At 32.5% G+C, this 21986-nt stretch overlaps 4 protein-coding genes across 4 annotated transcripts; 2 read left to right on the top strand and 2 right to left on the bottom strand.

The window, feature by feature from the left end:
- Nucleotides 1-2118: 2118 nt before the first annotated feature.
- LOC103837889 (protein IDA-LIKE 4) lies at nucleotides 2119-4493 on the bottom strand. Its single transcript, XM_033290150.1, has one exon. It carries the CDS (start codon nucleotides 3064-3066, stop codon nucleotides 2779-2781), a length of 288 nt encoding a protein of 95 aa, XP_033146041.1. The 5' UTR covers nucleotides 3067-4493; the 3' UTR covers nucleotides 2119-2778.
- LOC103838431 lies at nucleotides 3703-4491 on the bottom strand. Its single transcript, XM_009114870.1, has one exon. It carries the CDS (start codon nucleotides 4489-4491, stop codon nucleotides 3703-3705), a length of 789 nt encoding a protein of 262 aa, XP_009113118.1.
- Nucleotides 4494-9885: 5392 nt separating the features above from the next.
- On the top strand, nucleotides 9886-14461 carry LOC103837900 (U-box domain-containing protein 29). Its single transcript, XM_009114290.3, has one exon. The coding sequence runs from the start codon at nucleotides 12243-12245 to the stop codon at nucleotides 13653-13655; it is 1413 nt and encodes a 470-aa protein (XP_009112538.1). The 5' UTR covers nucleotides 9886-12242; the 3' UTR covers nucleotides 13656-14461.
- Nucleotides 14462-16775: 2314 nt separating this feature from the next.
- Nucleotides 16776-20397, top strand: LOC103837909 (protein MKS1). Its single transcript, XM_009114300.3, has 2 exons — nucleotides 16776-19523; nucleotides 19623-20397. Exon 1 carries the CDS (start codon nucleotides 18684-18686, stop codon nucleotides 19335-19337), a length of 654 nt encoding a protein of 217 aa, XP_009112548.1. The 5' UTR covers nucleotides 16776-18683; the 3' UTR covers nucleotides 19338-19523; nucleotides 19623-20397.
- Nucleotides 20398-21986: the final 1589 nt, after the last annotated feature.

Genomic DNA, 21986 nt, shown 5'->3' on the forward strand with positions numbered 1-21986 from the left:
AGCTTAACCTTTTGTTAAAACGGCACATCTTTCGGCTTCTTGTCTAATGTGTACCTTGATCTTTTTATAAGATAGATACTTAATCATGGTGATCAAAAAAAAAAGATACTTAATCATGTTTTCCATTAAACATATTAAATAACTTAAAATGAAAAATGTATTATACATAAATGCATTTACATATATAACTTTTTATCATAAATTCACTATGCAAAAATTAGTTGGTTATACCACATAATCATTCATTACAAAAATAAGATTAATCTTTCCTTTTCATGGTTCTCGTTAAAAGTTGAGAACGGCAACCAGTACTCAAAAATTTAGGATCCAGTCTAGTGGAACACACCAGAGATATAGGTTGGATGAAATTAGATTAAAAAAATTGAATTAAGTAATTTTGTTTGAATCAGATTAATTTGTAATTGAAACTCTTATCCCAATTTTGAGTTCATTTTATAAAATTTGAATTTAAAAAAAAAACTCACATTGTTCTTCTGGTGCAATATATGTGTTAGATTAATTCTTGACGACAGATTTAGATTAAAACCTTGCTGGATATTTTGTAGTAATTCAATATATAACCCCTGGTATATAACTATTCAGTATTCCGTTTCATAATCTTGTACATGTTGATAATACAGTTTGGTTTGGAGTTCTTGCCAGCATAAAGCATTTAAAAGATATTTTTCAAAATAAAATAATTTTATAATAGAATTGAATATTATTCTAATTTTATCTATTTTTTGGAGTGAAAAACAAGGCCAATGAACAAAAAAATAAAATATTATTCAATTTATAAAATAAATTCATTTTTTATTTAATTCACTATAGAGTAAAAAAAATTAATTGGGTTATAGCATTTTTTTATTTTAAACTTCATTTTTGAGTAAAATGTTAAGTGAGGTTAGAGATGCTCTAAAATGTTAGAACAAACTTAACATTAAATACCAAAATAAAGATGTAGGACTAGTACAATTATTTTGGATCAAAAGGTATGGTTAATCAAGATTGAAAACCCACTTATGAGTATACAACTTTTGATAAATTAGAAGATCATTTAAAATTTTGTGTTGTTGATTAAATACAGTAAAGTGAAATAATAATGAATAATTGAGAAGGTACACATTACATACGTGTATTTGTAATTTTAGAATCGATTGCGGAATCATCGGATACTAATCAAATCATTCCTTACGATTTAACGGGTAATACAATTATCCCCATTATATCCTACGAGTCATGCGGTGTTGGCCATTTACTCTTGCAATTAAACGAGTCATCCTTTTACATAATTGTTCTAGCATTTAAACAAAAAACAATTGTTCTGGCTATAATTAAATAACGGTGTTGTTATATAAATAAATATAAATGTAATTAGTAACCTGGCAGTTAGTAAAGTAATTAAAAGGGGAAAAGTCATTATCAAGATTAGTGCAGTTTTGGGTGAGCTTTTTCTATGTAGCGAGAAAGAGAAAAGTAAAGCTTTTGAACATTTTTATGTATTAGAACCTTCGACTAAAAAATTAAAGCTTAACCTTTTGTTAAAACGGCACATCTTTCGGCTTCGTGTCTATTGTGTAGCTTGATCTTTTTAATAACATAGAATACTTATCATGTTTTTTCCATTAAACCATATTGAATAAATTATAGTGAAAAATGTATTACACATGCATTTACATATATAACTTTTTATAATAAAGTCATTATGCAAAAATTAGTTGGTTATACCACATACTCGTTCATTAAGGCTCGTGTTTTCTTTACAAATATATAGTTTTTATTAGTTCGAAACATCTGATTGACAAGCAAATGAGTCTGTGTCCACTATTCTTTTCTGTGAAATTTTAATATAATTTTGGACCAAACAAAATATGTAAAAGTAAAAATAAAATTATTTGATAAATAAGACACCGTAAACGAGTGTCGAATCAATCCGGGCGTGGCGGGATGGGTTATTGCTCTGTACATGACGGGCGAAGGCTATTATTATTATTTTTACCGATTTTACGCTAAATAATAAACCAAGTGATTTTTTCGCAATTTCACTCTTCCTATTACTTTTTTATTCTGTATTATATCTTACAATATAAAATAGCTTCAGGCACTTATCTTTTTTTGTGACTAATTCAGGCACTTATCTTACTATAAGACAAATGTTCTTCATCCAAGAATATATAATTTTGAGAGGACATATAATTTATTTTTCATATCTCATTGGTTGAACGAGTAAAAGATGGTGATCCACGGACCACGGTAACGATAATGAAGTCGTTGGTCTTTCTTTTTTTAAAAGACGATAATTTTTCAATTTTTTACCAATTTAAACTTTACGAATTGAATTATCAACGGCTTTGATATATTTAGAGATCAATGAATTGGTTAATTAGGTGAAAAAAATTAAAGATGTTAGTATGTACGCTTTGAGGTAACGAGATTGTTGCATTCAATACCTCATTTAATTTGTAAACTTTAATTACATATACAAAGGAAAAAAGACTAAGAATAACAAAATCCAGACTAACCATATTATCCTCTCTCTTTTTGAAAGAAACCATATTTTTACTTCTCTACTCTAAAGAAGTTTACATGCAAACAAAAAAAATAACTAAAAGATTGAGCAACAACTCTAAGAGGTCAAACATCTGAAACCCTAAGTACAAGTCAAAGGAAACAGCAGAGATCGATTAATGGTATTATACTTTTGTGTATGAGTACATGCATTACATTATATTGTACAATAATGTACTCTAGAGAGGGAGAAAAAGAGAGAGCGCATGATCATGGAGACAACAAGGCTTGTATACCAATGTCGTTGTGTTTTCGTGAAGGACCAGAAGCTGGAACAGGGAAGTGTCTTGGCAAGAACCCCAAGAAATGACCTCTCCTCATGGTATTTCTGTTGTGGTCATTATTAGGATTTCTGTAGGAAACGCTTGATGGAGACGAGGCTCTCGAGGCGTCGCAGTGGTGGACGAAGAAGAAGCAGATGACCAGAAGAAGAAGAACTTGTGGTTGTGGGTTTAGTGGTATTCTTTTTCTCCAGTAATGCGGATGTGGAGGAACCATTTCTTGATTTCAAATCTGAATCAGAGAAATGGATACATAGAGGCGTTTTTCTTTGTTTCAATGTGAGTGAAGTGGGTTGGTTGAGGATTTTTGATGGAGTAAAAGATGGCAAGTAGTAGTGAGATCAGCAGATTCAGTGAGAGAGATGAGCTTTTGAAAGCAACCCCTTTTGAATAAGTCTTTCTTTGGCTGGAACTGGAACAATTATAATGGCCAGTAGTAAAACTAAATAAAGGTAAGGGTAAGTACTGAACTTTCATTTATTGCATTTTATATATTTGAATCACTGAACTGAACAAATCACTTGTGTAAACATTTTTTTAATAAATAAATGTTTCTTGTTTTGAGCCCCTTTTTATATAAAATGGACTCTGATAAAAATCATGGATTTGGAATTTATTGTTTTTATATATGCAATGTCAGGTGGACCGGGGGACATGAGAAGCAGACTATAAGGAAACGAATAGTTTTTTAAAACGAAAAAGCAAGAATATTAGCATTTTTGAGACATGTATGTACCTTTTTATTTCTTTAAATCTCTGTATGATACAACCTCTCTTATAGTTTGAAGCTAATATATTTGTTAACACACTTTGCACTTCTTTTTTTTTTTTTTTTTGACTCAAACTTCAACTTTCATTCACCACCACTGTTTTCATACATTGTTTTATCAGACATAACCTGAAATTTCAACCAGATAGGCACAACAGAATATAACTTAGGGACAATAGACACAAAAGTGTAAGTCTCCTTTGCTATCCTGTCTGCAACCTTATTCCCTCCTCTTGGGTAAAAACACACCTGAAAGAACTGAACTTGTGACAATAATCTGCGAGTCTCCTCCACTATAGGCTGCAGTATCGGCCACACTTCCTCTTGGCCACTTATCATCCTCACTAAAGTTTGGGAATCTGATTCAAAAATAACATACTTGTAGCCAAGAGAAACTATGTTCTGTACTGCCCATTTAAGAGCTTCCGCTTCTGTGACGATGGTGGAGACTGCTCTTGTCACCGCTTTTGCCCCAGCCCACAACACATTACCCTTTTCATTTCTTAAGACCCACCCCAACCCACTGTTAACTCTATTGTGGTTCCATGCTCCATCGCTGTTGCATTTCAGCCAGTTGGCGGGTGGAGGTTTCCAAACACAACGTTGGTTTGCGGTTGTGGGTATTCTTGCCCCTACTCTCTCTGCCTCACTTGCTTCTTCCTTTTTCCTCTCCCTCCATTCTTCCACATCCTCCTGCACTTTTCTCAAGACACTCCTTGCCTCATATTCTCTCCCCTTAAATAGAAACTCATTTCGGCATTTCCATAGGCGCCATAGCAACCATGGAACTATATCACTCTGCAGCTCATCACGCGGGTACTCATGCCTCAAGTTGAGCACATGGTAGAGGTTTGAGTATAAGGAGTTATTCATTACTCCTCCTGGAGGTGCTGGAAGGGAGGAAAGAGCCCATATCAGTCTAGCACTTTGCACTTCTAATATCTTGACAAAGAGGTAAATGATTTTCCTGTAACTTTTGTAATAGTATATTGAAATACCAAAACTAATATACTTACTTTTTCTCACTAACTTCAAACGTACGGTTCTATCTTATGCATACATTACCTTCTATCACACAATGGTATACAGAAAATGTTAGTATAATGTATTGAAACAAAGAATTGTCAGAATTAATCATTTATAATAGCAAAATGGATGGTCAATGAAGAAGGATTTTGGGTCCCCAGTCCCTAAAGTTAAGGTCAAGAAGATAGAAAGTGAGAACAGGTTCATCTGTCCTTTTTATTATATTCTCAGTATTTGTTTCTTGTCTTTAGATTTTATTATTTTATATGGTTCAAGCCACTTGTAGAGTTTGATGAGCCAGCTATTTGTCCAAGTACTTTATCCTTTTGTCAAGGATAGTCCAGTTAATTATCAAAGTTTGAGTATAATAAAGACAGGGAATGTTGAAATTGTTTGGTTTATATATCTAGTTAACAGTCTTAACACCATGAGAGACCTTTATTTACTGGTAAAGATGAGTACACACTCAAACAGGATCAATTTTAGTATTCTCATGATATGGTTCTTTTATCTAATGCGATATACAAATACAAAATACTGGATTGGGTAGTTATGCATGTCGTTAATGGGATATTTTGTTACAGCAATTTATATTAGATATTGTGTTGGAATTTGAACATAGATAGATTTCATTACACAAACATTTCGGTTATCCAGTCCTTTTGACCAACTTTCATGCTAATTCGTTCTTAGTTTATTTATTACGAAAAGGATTAACAGTGGAAATTAAGACAAAATTGCTCTGCTTTGACAAGAAGAAAAAAAAAACATAATTGCCATGCTTTGTTAATCATCAAATATTAGCCCTTTTAAATGGGCTTATAAGAGTACACCCATTATGTTTACTTATATCACTTTTCTGAAAGTTTTATTTCCTGGATAATAACAGCAGGAGGCCGTGTATATTCTTGAAATGGTGATATATTGATGGTTTCTAGAAAGAAAATGATCTCTTTACAGAACAATGATAGTTTTGCAGGAAACAAGGAGTAAGTGAATTTACGATGAGAGCCATGAATATCCACAGTACGTAGAAGTCTATCACCTTTGCATGTTGAATGTGAAACACTGATTTGAGCGATGTAATGCATGAAGACTCTTCGAAATTCAGAAGTGGTGTTTTCAAAAAATTATTCTCAACAGAATGACCAGTGTTCACTTCACATATGGAAAAATTCCTACGATATAAGCGTTTTTTTCCTAACTTTTTCATCCGACATATCCCAAGAGCACAAAATACAAAGGCGGACAAGTTAGCATGCGGTGCTAGAAATCTACCTTCAACTATGATTTATGTCGACTCAATTCCACCGTCTTAGCTATTGGGCTTGGATTCTTCTTAGTCTAGTATAGCTTTTTGTTGGAAAAAAAACATATAATAACTCTAGCATTTAAGACTGCATTACTGGAGAACTTATTCTTTATGCATATTGATAATTTATAAAGAAAATTGAACACCAATACACTGGTTTGATTTGTTTTGTTTAAAGCACAGTTCAGACTATGTGGGTTGAACTTAAATGTATATATAATGATACATTTAACTGTATAGTTATCGACAATTGCTGTTTGTTTTCAATTAAAACGTCTAATAAAATTCACTAATTCAGTATCACTAATCAACCGGTGCAAGATCACGAGCTGACACATTCACTTTTGTAGACGTTAAGATTCCTAGTTGGCTAGCTCATGTAGCTGGCTTAAACAGACATGTTTGAGTTTTACTGAAAGATCAGTTTGATGCCCAAAAAAAAAAAATTCAACTGGTGCATTGGTCATGTAAAGAATATCGAGAAGGTTTCGAATCTCAATCTCAATGATGAAAAGGTGACTAAATTTGCATGTTAATTTTGATCTCCAACCCAAGAAAATGTTTTTACAAATATGTGCATTACAATTTACATATGTATAACCCTCGTACGTGCGAAATGCTTTCAACAATCCTTTGATCCTTTCGAGTTCTGCAGTTCTTCTCCTCTTGATTACATATAAGCGTGATCAAAAGCTTCCCGTATATTAAGGAACATAAAGGATGATATTTATTCCTTGATATAGTACAAAATTGAACTGTTATCGTGTTATTCGTAATCGCACGCGAAAAATTTATGATTATCACCCATATTTCTTTAGAGTTCCTAATTTTACTCTCATCATCTTCCTTAATTACCCGTAGAGTGTGAATATCTTAATCATTAAAATTGTATAACCATCACTCAACTTGTAAAGTTTATAATGTTATCCTACAGTAGCAGCAATATTCTTTTATTCATGACTAATCTATATATATACTTAGTAAAACTATATTGTAATCAAACTTAAGAAAAGTTATTTAACATTTATACCAAAAAAAACTTAAGAAAAGTTGGCATGGATGTATAAACACACAAACGCCCACATATATGTAACATAACAATAATACCCACCTGGACCTGAAGAAGAAAAGGTGATCAAATCTGATAAATTTGTTACAAAAATTCTATAATTTTTTTCATATATGATATATGCTAAAACCATATATGATATATGCTAAAAGCTTTATAACCGAAAGCTGGTCACTCAAAAGAAAAAAAAGAAGCTGGTCACTCAATTAACATTATATAGCATCTGGCGACAGCGTAATGCGGCTCCGCACCTCAACGGCTACACAACTCCAGCCACTACCTTCAAAGCAATCGACAGAGATGTTCGAAACTTGATCACAGCACGAAGACATAAAAGAATGTTTGCTACACTTATGTCATTGTGGATCCGGTGATACTATCACTTGACCCTTTCTCTTTGTTCTCCTTGTTTTTCTCTTTTTTGCCAAACATTTCATATTTATGATTAACAAAAAAAAAAACATTTCATATTTATGATATATATTCACATTTTAGCAACAATTTTTTTTTCTGTAAATTCACGGAAAACATATGTACTTATCGTAGCGGCAATCTATGTTTGATTGTTCGTAGTAGATGAGTTAGGAGGAGCTGAGATATTGTGGGTTACTTCTGCACCATGCATTAAGTTTGAGAATGAAATATCATACTCATAACATGCAAACAAAATAGGGTAGGTTGTGAATACAAGTTTTTGAAGATTTCACCATGCTGAGATATGAATTGTTTAATACTCGTTCAAGTTATTGAGGATGGGATTGTCCCTATTTATAGATACGCAGACCTAACATTTAATATGTATTACTAGACATGCTACAAGCGAAGTTTAGGACGTAAATCTCGTTTTACCCATTTCACATTAGTAGTTTTCTGTAGCAATACATCTTTTCTGTTAATAAAAAATTAATTTTTCCCAATTATATTCAACAAACATGCAAAGAAAAAAAAGAGTAAAGTCCTTACATATGAGGACAAACGAAAATTATTGTCCACTACCAAGAACAATAATGGATGAATAAGACGATGAGTAAGGTAATTTATTAAAAGACGAGATTATAGAAATTGGCGCGGATTTTGTTTTCGGATTTGCCATAATTGCTAATTGTAGACAATGATACACATCGCATCATTATGTTTTTAACTTTCTTTCGGTGCAATTTTACCCTATTATTTACGCGATTGGTAAATTATATGCTCACGAGTTAATATACTCAATTCATTCGTCTGCTATGAAAAGGGTTATGAGAAGAACAAAAATCGGTAATAGGTATTTGTAGTCTGATTAAAGTGCTACTTAACTACCATTCATTGCACTTTAAAACACGGACATGTTAAAAAGTATTTGTAGTTTGATTAAAATTTTACTTAACTACGATTCATCGAGTTTAACTTAAGGGTTGCTAAGATCTTACGCTCTTTAAGTGACCACACTCATGAAAGTTCTTGTTTAATTATGCTAAACCTAACCGAAACTTGACCTAATTATGAGTAACTTAATTACATAAATACAAAATACTAAATGGTTTCGTGGTTTCGTACGAGTCAGCGAGCATTTCAGCCGTTTCCTACCCTATGGAATACAGAAATATTTTCAACACCTAAGTTTGATTTTTCGATTAGGCCAGCAACTTTGGTCACCCTGCTTTCATCATCCACCGAACAAAAAATAATAATATAATTTTATGTATTTTAAATTCAATGTAGGAGTAATAGAGTACATATGATCATTCAATTAAATTATCCATGCAAAAATAAATCAATGGAGCAAGGGAGAGATATGGTAAACCAGTTAAAAATACAGGAAAGAAAAAGAGCAATGAACCACACTTATAAGTGGAGAAAAAAACTTGACAAAGTTGTGCGTACTATAGACAACTTTAATTCTCTTCACAACACTAAAAATTAAAAACAATCAAATTTTGGTTAATTTTCTAGAGCACGCTTTTCAATGCTTTGGAAAATGTTTTTTCTCCTTTCTATAAAACATGTACGCCTCATTTCCTCTGTAGCAATATATTTCACTAATATAAATATACAAATATATATATCTTACATATATAATCCACAAAAATGTTACAAATATTATTAAAACCAAATCGCATCACTCAAACCTTATTTTGTCATTTTGAACTTATGTAATGGAACAACCGTACGTGATATTAGTATAAAAAAAAAACAACCGTACGTGATCGTGATCAGCAATAATTAACAAATAAACAGAAGGATCAAACTTTTTTTTTTGAATTATACGTAAAATTTATTCAGAAAGGATCAAACATAATATCGTAAGTATTATGTTATCATTCGTTAAAAATATATTAAAAAAATTATTTACCAAATGCCAATGATCTTTACATGCTCACTGTCAATGTTCTCATATGAAGTTTTTAATATAATATTTACATTTATAACTTATAAAATTAAAAAATATATATAATTTATCTATTTATTTTATTTAATAATATCATAAAATTATTTTTATATCAAGAAAAAAATTATTTATAAAATAAAATTACAATAAAAATATATTTTTCAAAAACATATTTCCAATTTAAAATATAATTTAATTATAAAAATTAAATTAAATTCTAAATGTTAAATATTATTTTAAAAATATTAATTTTACATTAATATATAAAATTAAAAAGATATATAACTAATTTAATTTATTTAATAATATCAAAATTATGTTTATGTCGAAAATGTTATTTTAAAAATAAATTTTACAAGTAAAAGTAATATTTTTAAAAATAATATTTAACATTTATAATTTAATTTAATTTTATAATTAAATTAAATTTTAAATTTGAAACACTTTTTTGAAAAATATATTTTTATTGTAATTTTATTTTATAAATAATTTTTTTCTTGATATAAAATAATTTTAAAAAATGTTATTTAAAAATATATATATGAAATATATTCAACAGAATTAATATTATATATTATATACTAATTTTTATAATAATTTTAAATAACATATTTATATTGTTTTACCGATCATTTTATTAAATAGTTTAACTAGAGCATAAAACTTATGTATCAAACTGCTTCTATAGCATACTGCTACGGCGTTATCATCCGCCCTGCCAATCAAAGCTTAAGTCAATTATATATCTTCATTAGACAATTATTCGGCCTAAAAAATTATACGTTTGAAACAACTAAAATGTTATGGATATTCGAATATTTTTGTTATTGGATTTGACCATTTCATCTGGGAGATAAGAAGCATGAAAAACATTCAACCGCGACATAATTTTGTGATAGATTGATTTTAGTTGGTAAAGATGATTTCAAAATCAGAAAAAATTGTCTATTTTTGCAATTTATTTAGAAAATTTTCAATGTCTAAAGGAAATTTTCAGTTTTCTTGCAGCAACAACATACGTATTCAAGATTCAAAATACAAAAAAAATAGATAATTGCACGTGTCAGTCCTACTTTGTCTACATAAAGTTGGAGTTTTTAGTTTGGTTAACAAACTCTTTTTTCTTTTGTAAATTTAAAGGGTTAAACCCAGATCTATTAAAGACACAAACCAAATCTCTAGATGGGAGATGTAACCCATGAATGAATCCTCTTATGGGTATTTAAATAGGCCGTAAGCGTGGGTTCATATTCGCGTGGCTACATGTGTAGCTAATAATTTCGTATTAGAGAGAAGTCGATCACTGGTCTAAATCAACAGGGTAATTCTTCTTCGAGTGGAAATCACGGGATCGTCACAACGTAGTTTCGGTTAACAAACTCTTAATTGATTTTTTATGTCAATGACAAAAGAAAAAAGAATGCGTTACTGCTCAACGAGATGGGAGATGTAATCCACATATGGATTCTCTTATGGGTATTCAAATGGACCGTAAGCGTAGATTCGTATCCGCGTAGCTACACGTGTAGCTTATAATTTCGTATTAGAAAGAAGTCGATCCCTGGTCTGGATCAATAGGATAACTCCTTTTCGTGTGGAAATCACGGGTCCGTCACAACGTGGTTTCGGTTAGCAAACTCTTAATCGATTTTTTTATGTCAATGAGAAGAAAAAAGAATACGTTACTGCTCAACGAGATCGGAGCCCCCTCGTGTATAATATTGGTCCCATATTATACACACGCTTCTGGCCTCTTAACTCACACGTGTATAAACATCATTACCGTTGGTCAAAGCTCCTGTCAAACCACAGATCTAACGGTTACGACATTTGACCGAGCAAGACAGTCACACACGAGCTTTGATTTTTGACTCAAGACCAACAAATATTAGTTGAATCTCTCAGTATATTTGACCCCAAAAATGATCCCATTCAAAAATTTCACATAAATTAGAAAAATAAATTATTTATTGTATACATAAACATAATTTAACTATAACAAAAGAGTATACAAAATATAAAATAATCAATGTAGATAAAATTATTTTATTTTTATATTAGACTTTTAAACATGATCTACAAAAAATGGACATGAAACAAATACTATCAAAAATTTCAAATTTTGAGATTTTTCTTTATTGATTTGTATTTTTTTTTCTGAAAAGATACATATATCTAAAAATCCAAACATATACATATGTTTGTGAATTTTTATAGATATTTGTCTATTTCATCTGGTTTATTTAATACAAATAATATTTTAAAAACCATACAACTATGTTTTTATAATTTTTTTACATGATATAAAATAAAAAATGTAATTATATTTCATAAATTTAAGCATAATTAAATCATTTAGAAAAAGTAAAGAAAAACTTATAGTTGACATACAAAAATTATCTTACTTTTTGATTTAATACTTGTATAAGTAATATTTGAATAAAATTTATGAAATCATATGCTGGAATAATAGTTATATTAACTTATATATTTAATATAGTATATCTAATAAAACAAATATACGCTTTTTAAAATTTTAAAATTTATATTTTATTATGTTTTTAACGGATATGATTTATAATATCGATTTTGCTTAGATATTCAGATTTTTTGAATCAAAACGAATTTTGAAGATATCATATACAACCGTACGAGCTTCTATAATTGTTTCCTCTAGAATTTGACTGAAGATATAGTACAGAAGAAGTATCTAGTTTATGATTTTAACATCTTTTATACAGAGTACTATAGTATATATCCAGTCATCCAGATATATATGAAACTGTCATGTCCGGCGAATATTTAGGACCGAATGTTTTTTCTTAACATATTGCAAAGAGAATATTATGAAGAGAACTAAAAAAAAAAGGTTGAAGGGTGACGCAAGCGTGCGTTTGACTCTGTCTTTAAAACCACCTCCACTCACTTCCTTCCCCACCTTTCACTTACCAATACCATCTCTTCATCATCATCCCTCTTTTAACTTTTATTTTTCCCGCATTATTTTTACGAAATCAATGGGAACCGAGACGTACATTACGGTTCCTAGCTTCTTCAAGTGTCCAATATCTCTCGACGTGATGAGATCTCCCGTTAGTCTCTGCACCGGCGTTACTTACGACCGTGCAAGTATCCAGCGGTGGCTCGACGGTGGCAACAACACTTGTCCCGCCACTATGCAGGTTCTCCGAACTAAGGAGTTTATTCCCAATCTCACTCTTCAACGACTAATCAAAGCCTGGTCCGATTCCCTCGGCCGTTACGCCGCCGCTTCTCCGCCTCCGGATCCGACGACGGACGAAGTGAATGAGTCGTTGCGGAGACTGAGCCTCGAGAAGGACGACGAGATTCGTCTGGAGATTTTGGTTAGATTCGTGAAGGATTGGGACGCGAACAGAGCGAGAAAGGATCTCGTACCAATGCTCGTCGATATCATCGCCGGAGGGACACGCACGACGACGAAGACCAAGCTAGTTCTTCTCGCGATTAAGATTTTGAATAGTATAATCAAAGGAGGTAGTGAAGGAGATCGGAAACGGTTATCGAATCTAATGTTAACAAACGGTGACGGCGATTGCTTAACGGAGATTCTCCTCGCGATCCAGCGCGGGAATCTGGAATCGAAAATCGAATCCGTTAGAGTTTTGGAGGTTATCTCTTCGATAGACACGCAAACGAAGCTAATAGTCGCAGAGCGCGACGAGATTCTCACGGAGGTGATCGAATCAATCAGCACCGAGTCAGATCCTTCCTTGATCGAAGCGAGTTTATCATTCCTAATCACGATCGCGAAATCGAAACGAGTGAGGTCGAAACTAATCACCGCGAAAACTATCACGAAGATCAAAGACATTCTCCTAACGGAGGAGATAACCAGCGTCGCGGTGACGGAGAAATCGCTGAAACTGTTGGAGACTCTGTCGTCGAGGCGAGAAGGTAGATCGGAGATTTGCGGCAGAGACGGAGGCAGGTGCGTCGAAGGAGTTGTGAGGAAGCTGTTGAAAGTTTCGACGACGGCGACGGAGCATGCAGTTACGATTTTGTGGTGTCTGTGCTATGTGTTCGGGGAAGAGAAGAGGGTGGAGGAGACGGTGGAGAGAAGTAACGGCGTGACGAAGCTTTTGGTTGTGATACAGAGCAACTGCTCGCCGATGGTGAGGCAGATGGCGAAAGATGTGATTAAGGTTTTGAAGGTTAAACCATCTGCTTCCGATTTGGTTGCTTACGAGACCACGACCACTCATATTATGCCATTTTGACTTTTACTAATATAGAAAAATGTTATCAGCTATTTTGAACGTAGATAATGTAAAAAAAAATTGTTAGTGCGATTAATTTCACAAATATTCAATTTTAGTTTCGCCTGATTTAATTAAAAACTATACGATGATTTTTCTATATTTCAATAATTTATTATGTGTTCAACACACTATTTTAACGGTAAAAATGGCTTAAAGGATAGTACATTTTTAAATTCCTATCATACATAAAATATTAGTAATTCAATGTGGCGTATTTTTTAATAGGCGTAAAGTTTTATATTCTCTCTGTTTCTAAATATATTATGTTTAGTTAAACACACATATTAAGAAAAATTAATTTTTTGTTTAGAAAACAACATTAAAACTATAAATTAATGATATTCAACCAATTACAAAATAGATTATTAAATATGATTGATTGCACAGTTTTTAATAAAGTAAAAGCTACATAAAAAATAAAAATATCTTCTATATTGAAACATTAAATTTTTTTAAAACATCCTATATTTAAGAACATTTTATCGTAGGGAAGGGATCAATCAAGTGACTTATAATATCATCTGATTATTTTGATTTGTTAGCTTAGGCTATGTATGAACTTTGTATTTGCTAAACACCCACAGTTTTGCTACAATCAAATTCAAATGACAGCTTCGTGTACTAATAAGAATAAAATTAATCTAAAACTTTGGTCCATTGAATCTGGCTTAAAGTTGTATTAGTATGAGTAAAATGGATGGTTATATATATTTTGCTTACTAAGCAAAAATAAAGGAATAAGGTTCCTTTGGACGGAAGTATTAGAAAATATGCATGGTCTCAAATTTTCAAATCTTGTAAACCACCTTTTTATAATTTACTTTTTGGTTAGAGGAATTTGTAACATTTTATGGTCATGCTCTCACACACACTTTCTACTCTCTCCTTTATTCGAATTTGGATTTCGATGGTACTTTCTTTAACATCTGCTGTGTAACTTATGTTTTTTTATAAGACAAAAGCATAATGTATTTGTAAACACAAAAATATATATTCGAAACAAGTGCTCGGTGCTGGCGAGACAAATGGCGTAAGCAAGTGCATGGTAATAAAGAGAAAAAAGTGAAGAAAGATATGTAATCAAAGTGTTGAAACTTAATACATTTGCTTCTTCATACTGACAAAGTGAAGAAAGATATGTAATCAAAGTGTTGAAACTTAATACATTTGCTTCTTCATACTGACATTCGACTATACGAGTCTTGTTCATTCGATAAATCAAGCGGTAACATCAAAACAATTGAACGACATGTCCCAGAGCGGATAAAACTTGGAAAAGGATAGAGAAATCTTCAAGGAAAAACATAAGAAGACATACTTTTTTTTTCTTTCACTAAACTTGACTCAAAACTTTAAACGCCAAGATTTAGAGACTGCATATTCCAAAAAGATCATACATATGTAAGGAAAAAAAAACAGAAAGATCACGCAAACAATCTCAAGGTTCAACGGGTTGTGTAAGGTTTCAGCTAAAAACTCCTTGTAAACACTTGAATAATAATAATCTTTAATCACCCTTTTCCAAAAAAAAAAAAAAACTTTAATCACATATATGAAAACTGAAACCGGCTATCGGAAACCTCTTATTTTCTCACTTGATAGTTTTACGACTATATACTAAAGAATGAAAAGATGCTATTCTTGAATCATCTCGCAAAGACTCAAACTCTCAAATGGAATAGTTTAAGTCTAAATATCATTTAGATGACCAATTTGTTTGTTACTTACTATTTAAAAATCATTCACTAGTTACAACGAACCTTGAAGAACAAATAAAATAGAGTTCTTTTCCTATTCTTGTAAACTGTTACTCTTATTTCAGTTACTTTGAAACTTCATTGCACTCGAGAGTGGAGTGATTAACTTATTGATTGGGCTAAACTATAAGCAAAATGTGGGCTTTATAAAATGAAATTCCATTTTCCAAATGACTTCCATGTTGGATTTTGTTTAAGCTTATTTTTCATACAAAAGTACATCAAATTCCACTCAAATTAGATTCTATTAAAATTTGAGTAAATCACAAAATCACGGGGATGCACACATATAACCAAACCAAACATCGTAAGACATTTCCGGCAAACGTTTATTACGTAAGTTACATCATATACTTCATACATTTAAAATAAGCACGGTGCTGACAAGTTTCATGGAAAATAAACAGATTAGTTTTCTTTTTGTTGTATTCCTGAAATTAAATTAACGTTTAAACTTATTTTTATCTTTTACATATTTTATTAGTTAGTAAGTACGCCAATCGCATATTTTCAAGCTGCAATATATTGAATTAAAAGGACAAGTGTTCTTTAAAAAAAAAAAAATAGTAATAGCGTGATAGTTATGGTAAAACGAAGAGAAACAAGTCATGTTGATAGGTCTTAGTCTCTTAGGTTTACATCAATTCCAAACATATCATGCAGTGTCAGCTATTATATTGTGAATTAAATTATCATTAGATTTTGATTTGCGTTTTTTGAAAACGCATATATTTTTAATTGACTATTTTGATAAATTTACGTGAGTTTATAACTTTTAGTAGAAAACAAATAATCTTCAAGTTTTTTTACTATATGTTTGAAACCCGATCTAGATCGGTAGTGGAACATGTAGATTGGTATATAATTTATTTTCAGATTTAAAAACCTGGTATTAAACCGTGATCTGGTATCGGTTGATCCGGCAAAATCCATGAAATCTGATAATATTATAAAATAATTTTTATTAAATTTTCATATACTTTTTAACAGTATATAAAATTAAAATAACCTTGTGATTCTTTAAACTTTGATAAAAAAATTTACAGTTAGTGGTCCAGTGGTAAAACTCAATCTGGGAAGTCATGAGTTCGAGTGCTGTTGGGAGGTGATTATATTGAGGGACTTTCCGGCCCAATACGGAGAAGCCTACTAACGTTTGGTCCTTGGTGAAATTTACATGGGGTGATCACCAGCCTTCCTGGATGCCTCGACGGGCTCCCCGGTTAAGCTCCGGTGGACGGTCATTGGCGCTAATCGGCTCCTCTCGAGGCTTCGGATACCAGGATCATTAAAAAAAAGAGAATTTGTACTCCCTACACACCAAACCTCCTCTATTTACACTTCATACCCTATTTCTCCTTAATTTTCTTCCCCCATCATTACCATTTTCCTCTCATTCTATAGTATCCCACTTTTTTCAGTATATTGAGCTAATTTACTCTTAAAAAAAATTACTGTTATTTGAAGAAAATGAAAATACTAAAAAACAAAATTTAGTGATATAACATTATTAGTTTATTTTTGTTATTCATAACCTATTATAAATTTTTATTTTTATTTATGTTAGATAAAAAATTGAATTTATTGGTAATTTTAAATATATTCTTGAACTCTCAAAATCTTAATACATTACCCTGAACCGGGCAAGCCTTTACATATTGATGAAATAATTGTGAACTGGTTAGTCGTTTTCTGAACCATGAATTGGTTTTTCTTTACACCAAGGAACCGAAAAGTATTTACACATTTATTGAAAATTCTACTGAACCAGTTTCTATTTTTATTGTTTACTATATTGAATCATTGAAACTGTTAGTTTTAAAGTCCAACACGTTATTAAGAGAGAAGTGGGTTGCGAGAATATTGGAATTGAAGAGGAAGTTACAAAATATCAATATAATTAATTAATTGTTAATTATATGTAAATAAACCGCAGTTTGTATATTTTGTTGTATATAATAGGTTGGTCAAAAATGAATAGGTGCAACAATTTTTAAACTATTGTGGCACAATAGTTTCTAAAAATGATTTGTTCGTAACTTGTGTGGCACAAAGTGTCGGTTTAACGTGTACACTGTGTTAAACTATTTTAAAATTATGCAACTTGATATTTTTTTTCTAAAATTACAAAATAATAATATAAAATTAACTTAAATATGCATAAAACAATCAAACTTATTAATTATTTATAAAATAATAAATTTAAAATATAAAATGAATGTTTAATGTTTTTCTTACAAAATCATTGATCGTTAAATTTATGTAATAAAAAAATTAATCATAAGTTTTATCAACTAATAGCAAAATCAACCTATTTAATTATTTACGTGACATGTTAGACCATACTTGATTAGCTATCTGCACCAATTTCAAATATATATATATTCTTTCAACTGTGGTGACTGTCTTAAGAATGTCAATAATATGTGATATACAATTTATATTTTATAACATTCTCCATTTTCCAAAAGAAAAAAAAAATTCTCTTATAACTTTCTTTTGATATTAATTTTCGTAAATTTTTTAGTTCCATAAATAAATTATCATCAATTATATATGAATGCATATCATAATTTAAAGAGACCTCAAAGTATTATAAGTTATAACTAAAAATGTATACCCAATATTACTTTAATTTAAAATTTATCTATTTTATTTATCTATAAACATTAATAAAAATAAAGTTAAAATGTGTTTTTGACTTTTTAATAAAAATTCAAATTAAAAAATTTATAATTAAAAAACTATAAAAATTTTTTATTATATATATATGAATCAAGGGCATAAAAGTTCTTTTGTCTTTTAATGAAGTAGATATTTTTATAAATGTATTTTTAGTGAAGATAAACATGAATAATGTTAACAACCCTTAAGTGGCTTGCCCTTTGGACTGTTTTAGTGACACATAAGTTAATCATTTAAAACATTATTAAAATGTTGTTGTCACTGATGATGAAATGATTCATAAGAACTTTCCTACTAGTTTTAATGGAAGACAAGATTAAGAACTTCCTAAGCATGTGCGGTAAAAAGACTAGTTGAATGCAAAAAGTCAACATTTTAAAAGTCAAACTAATCGGTCTGAGACACCAAATAATTTTTCCCTTTTCTTTTTGTTTATAAATGTTTTGGTCAATACTAGCTCGTCGACAAAGATTCATTTCGATTCCCAAACCAAACAAGAAGACCACAAATTAGCTCGAAAGAAACAAACTCTTTTGAGAAAATAATGGATCCGTCGGAGTCTTTCGCCGGCGGCAATCCTTCCGACCAACAGAACCAGAAACGTCAGCTTCAGATCTGTGGTCCTCGTCCCGCACCTCTCAGCGTCAACAAAGACTCCCACAAGATCAAGAAACCTCCTAAACACCCTGCTCCTCCGCCTCAGCACCGCGACCAAGCTCCGCTCTACGCCGCTCGAGAGCCGGTGGTTATCTACGCCGTTTCCCCCAAGGTCGTCCACACCACAGCCTCGGATTTCATGAACGTCGTCCAGCGTCTCACCGGCATCTCCTCCGCCGTCTTCCTCGAATCCGGTAACGGCGGAGATGTGTCTCCGGCGGCGAGACTCGCCTTGACGGAGAATGCTAGCCCCAGAGGAGGAAAAGAACCGGTGATGGCGGCTAAAGATGAGACGGTGGAGATCGCCACGGCTATGGAAGAAGCAGCCGAGTTCAGCGGCTGTGCGCCGGGAATACTCTCCCCTTCTCCGGCTATGTTACCGGCAGCTTCTGCCGGAATATTCTCGCAGATGACTACTCACCAAGGTGGGATGTTCTCGCCGGGATTGTTTTCGCCGGCGGGGTTAATGAGCCCGTTTGGTTTTGCCAGCTTGGTTGCTTCTCCAACGTTTGCTGATTTGTTCAGTCATATTTGGGATTAGCTTTTGACACTCTGACAGTGAAGACTAGAATAGCAAGTTCAGAATGTAGGAATGAATTTTTATACCCAGCCGAAATATATTTCCTCCTCCAACAACGATCGCAACCTATGAAGATCAAGACAGAGCATCATCCTTTCAGTATATATGTCTAAAGCATAAAAGAAAAATCTCCGCCTCATGTTTCTTGTAAGTTTGAACTATATAATACAGTTTGTAACCTCTACTAAACAAGCAATCAATATATACTTCCATTTTATCATATGCTTTGTCAATCATCGCGTATAGGAGACAGCTCAAATCTTAATGCCTAAGCACTAAAAACTACTAACTGAATCCATAGTTACAGTATCCAAATCACAAATAGGACAAAAAAGTGTTGGAGAATAACCTCAATGCCAAGGCGAGTCACTGCTGCAACCTCCCTTGCAATAGACATTTAAGTGGTGGTTCCGATGCTCCATCGAAGGAAGCCATTCCAGGGAATGGAAGAGGTACGGGAGATAGAAGACGAGGTTGAAGTGAGGGGCAAGGGAGTAGCCATTGCCGCAGAGAGTAGAGAAGAAGAGGATTGAGATCGAACAAGAAATGTTTTCTAGAAGAGAAGCTGTCTCCGGCAATAGAGGAGGGATTTGAGTATGTCTGCGAAGATAAGGTCTGGTTCTTATGTAATTTGAACTGATTGATTATTTGTCCTTCTCCCGCTTGAACAATGTTTTGATGGAATTAAATCAAACATAAACTTTAACACAAGGCATATTCTGAGCACCACCGACAACCTTGTCATCCATTGTATTTTTAGTCCTTAAAATATGTCTGATAGCAAAGTTTAGGAACAAATTTTTTTTCATGTGAATAGTGAAAGCTATTCATTGATGTCATTTTTTTTTTTTTTTTTTTTTGATAACTCTGGTATCTGGGCAGCCACATTCCCAACTATCCCCCGAAAGGGGTCCAGCGCCCCAACGGAAGGGATGTTAAATCCGTTGTGGCCAAGACTCGAACCCGGGTGGCGGGCAGTACAGCTGTACCTCCTTTACCACCAAGCTACGAGCGCTTGGTTCATTGACATTGATGTCATTTTGCCAATTAAGAATAGTAAGTTAAACACCATTTTTGTAATATGTTGGGTCCTCGTGCACTTCATCACCTAAATTAGAATTTCATATTTTACAAGTAAAATTGATAGACTTATATAGATATCTATGGCACCCATTATATTTTTTTGGTAGACCCATTTCTACTGTAAGACCATCATTATCCTATTAAAATATCATGTTTTACATGTTCCGTCAATATAGCACTGGTTGGTAACTCCAAAGTTAGACTTACATAACATAATGTAGAAAAAATATTTCTGCATCTTGTGAATCCTTAATCTGTGTTTTAGTCCGTAATGCTTCCTCGATTTTTGATACACGAAGATCTTTTATGGATTTTCATTTTTATTTTATAGACATGTTAAGAAACAAAAAGACCAACCAAGTGGAGCTGGTCTAGAAGTACTTGAGGAAGAAAAACCCAATACAATACCCGTGAAAAATCAGCCACCGGAAATTTACATGATCGGCATGCCAGAGTCCACAGATTAGTCGGCCCCAGTAAGTAGGGATTGGAAACAATGGTTAATCAAAAAAGAAATAAAAAAAACCAAAGGATTCATCTTATGTTTAATGTTATCGTACAATCAAAAAAATCTATTTGAAATGACTTAAAATTACATACATATTTATTATTCAATTTTTTGATACATCTCAAAATGTATGATTTTAACATCTATATATATATAAAGATGTTGGTGACCCTCCTGTGATGCCACGTGGAAAGTCTTTCAATATAGGGGCGACGCGTGTCCACTAAGACTACGCGCTGCGTTTCATTAACTTTCTTCCGTGATTTATGTGGGCTTCGCTGTGTGTTGTTTGGGCCCAATAATGTCCTCGAGGACCCATGTCGCTATCGTGAAAAGCAAGACCCTTCATCCGCACCGTTCTGGAGTTTAGGGTTCATCACAATCTTCGATCTCCGCCATTAGAGAGGCTGAGATGCAGACAGAGGTCAGCGTGACAATTCCGTTCATTGGGGGTTCCAATCGTGTACATCTCTTCTATACTCACTGTTTCATTTAATCGATGGTGTCATGGGCTTTGTTCGGTTAATCTTCTTTTCTAATTGACCAAAACGTTTCGAGTTATAGATTCATTGCCTTTATGGCCTTCTTAACTCCATCCACCAAGATCTGACATTGAATGCAAGTTTCTCTTCTGTAAGGCGGTGTACCCGCAACTATAAAAGGTTAGCCTTCCTCCCTTGAAAACCATCCTCTCAATCCATGAAAACAACAATCGTTTATTGATTCATCGTATAGTTTCTATGTAGTTAGATGAGTTCCAACGAGCGGTTGCATATAGCTACGACAATGGTTTGAAAGATAGACTTGAGACAGGCATCATGAGTTTGGTTTCGCTATTGTTCTACCTCCCCTGAAAAGTTCCTAGCTTCTCTGGCTTCTTGAACTATATGTCTGGTTCTAAAAACTCTGTTAGAAAGTGGAAAGTCTTAGATCACGTAGACTCTGATGATGTGTTGTTCGCTTTTGCTCCAAAAAGGTCAGTCTCAATCCCTGAACATCATACTCCCCCTCTTACTAAT

The sequence above is a fragment of the Brassica rapa genome, chromosome A01 (genome assembly GCF_000309985.2).
Source record: "Brassica rapa cultivar Chiifu-401-42 chromosome A01, CAAS_Brap_v3.01, whole genome shotgun sequence".
Lineage (NCBI taxonomy): Eukaryota > Viridiplantae > Streptophyta > Magnoliopsida > Brassicales > Brassicaceae > Brassica > Brassica rapa.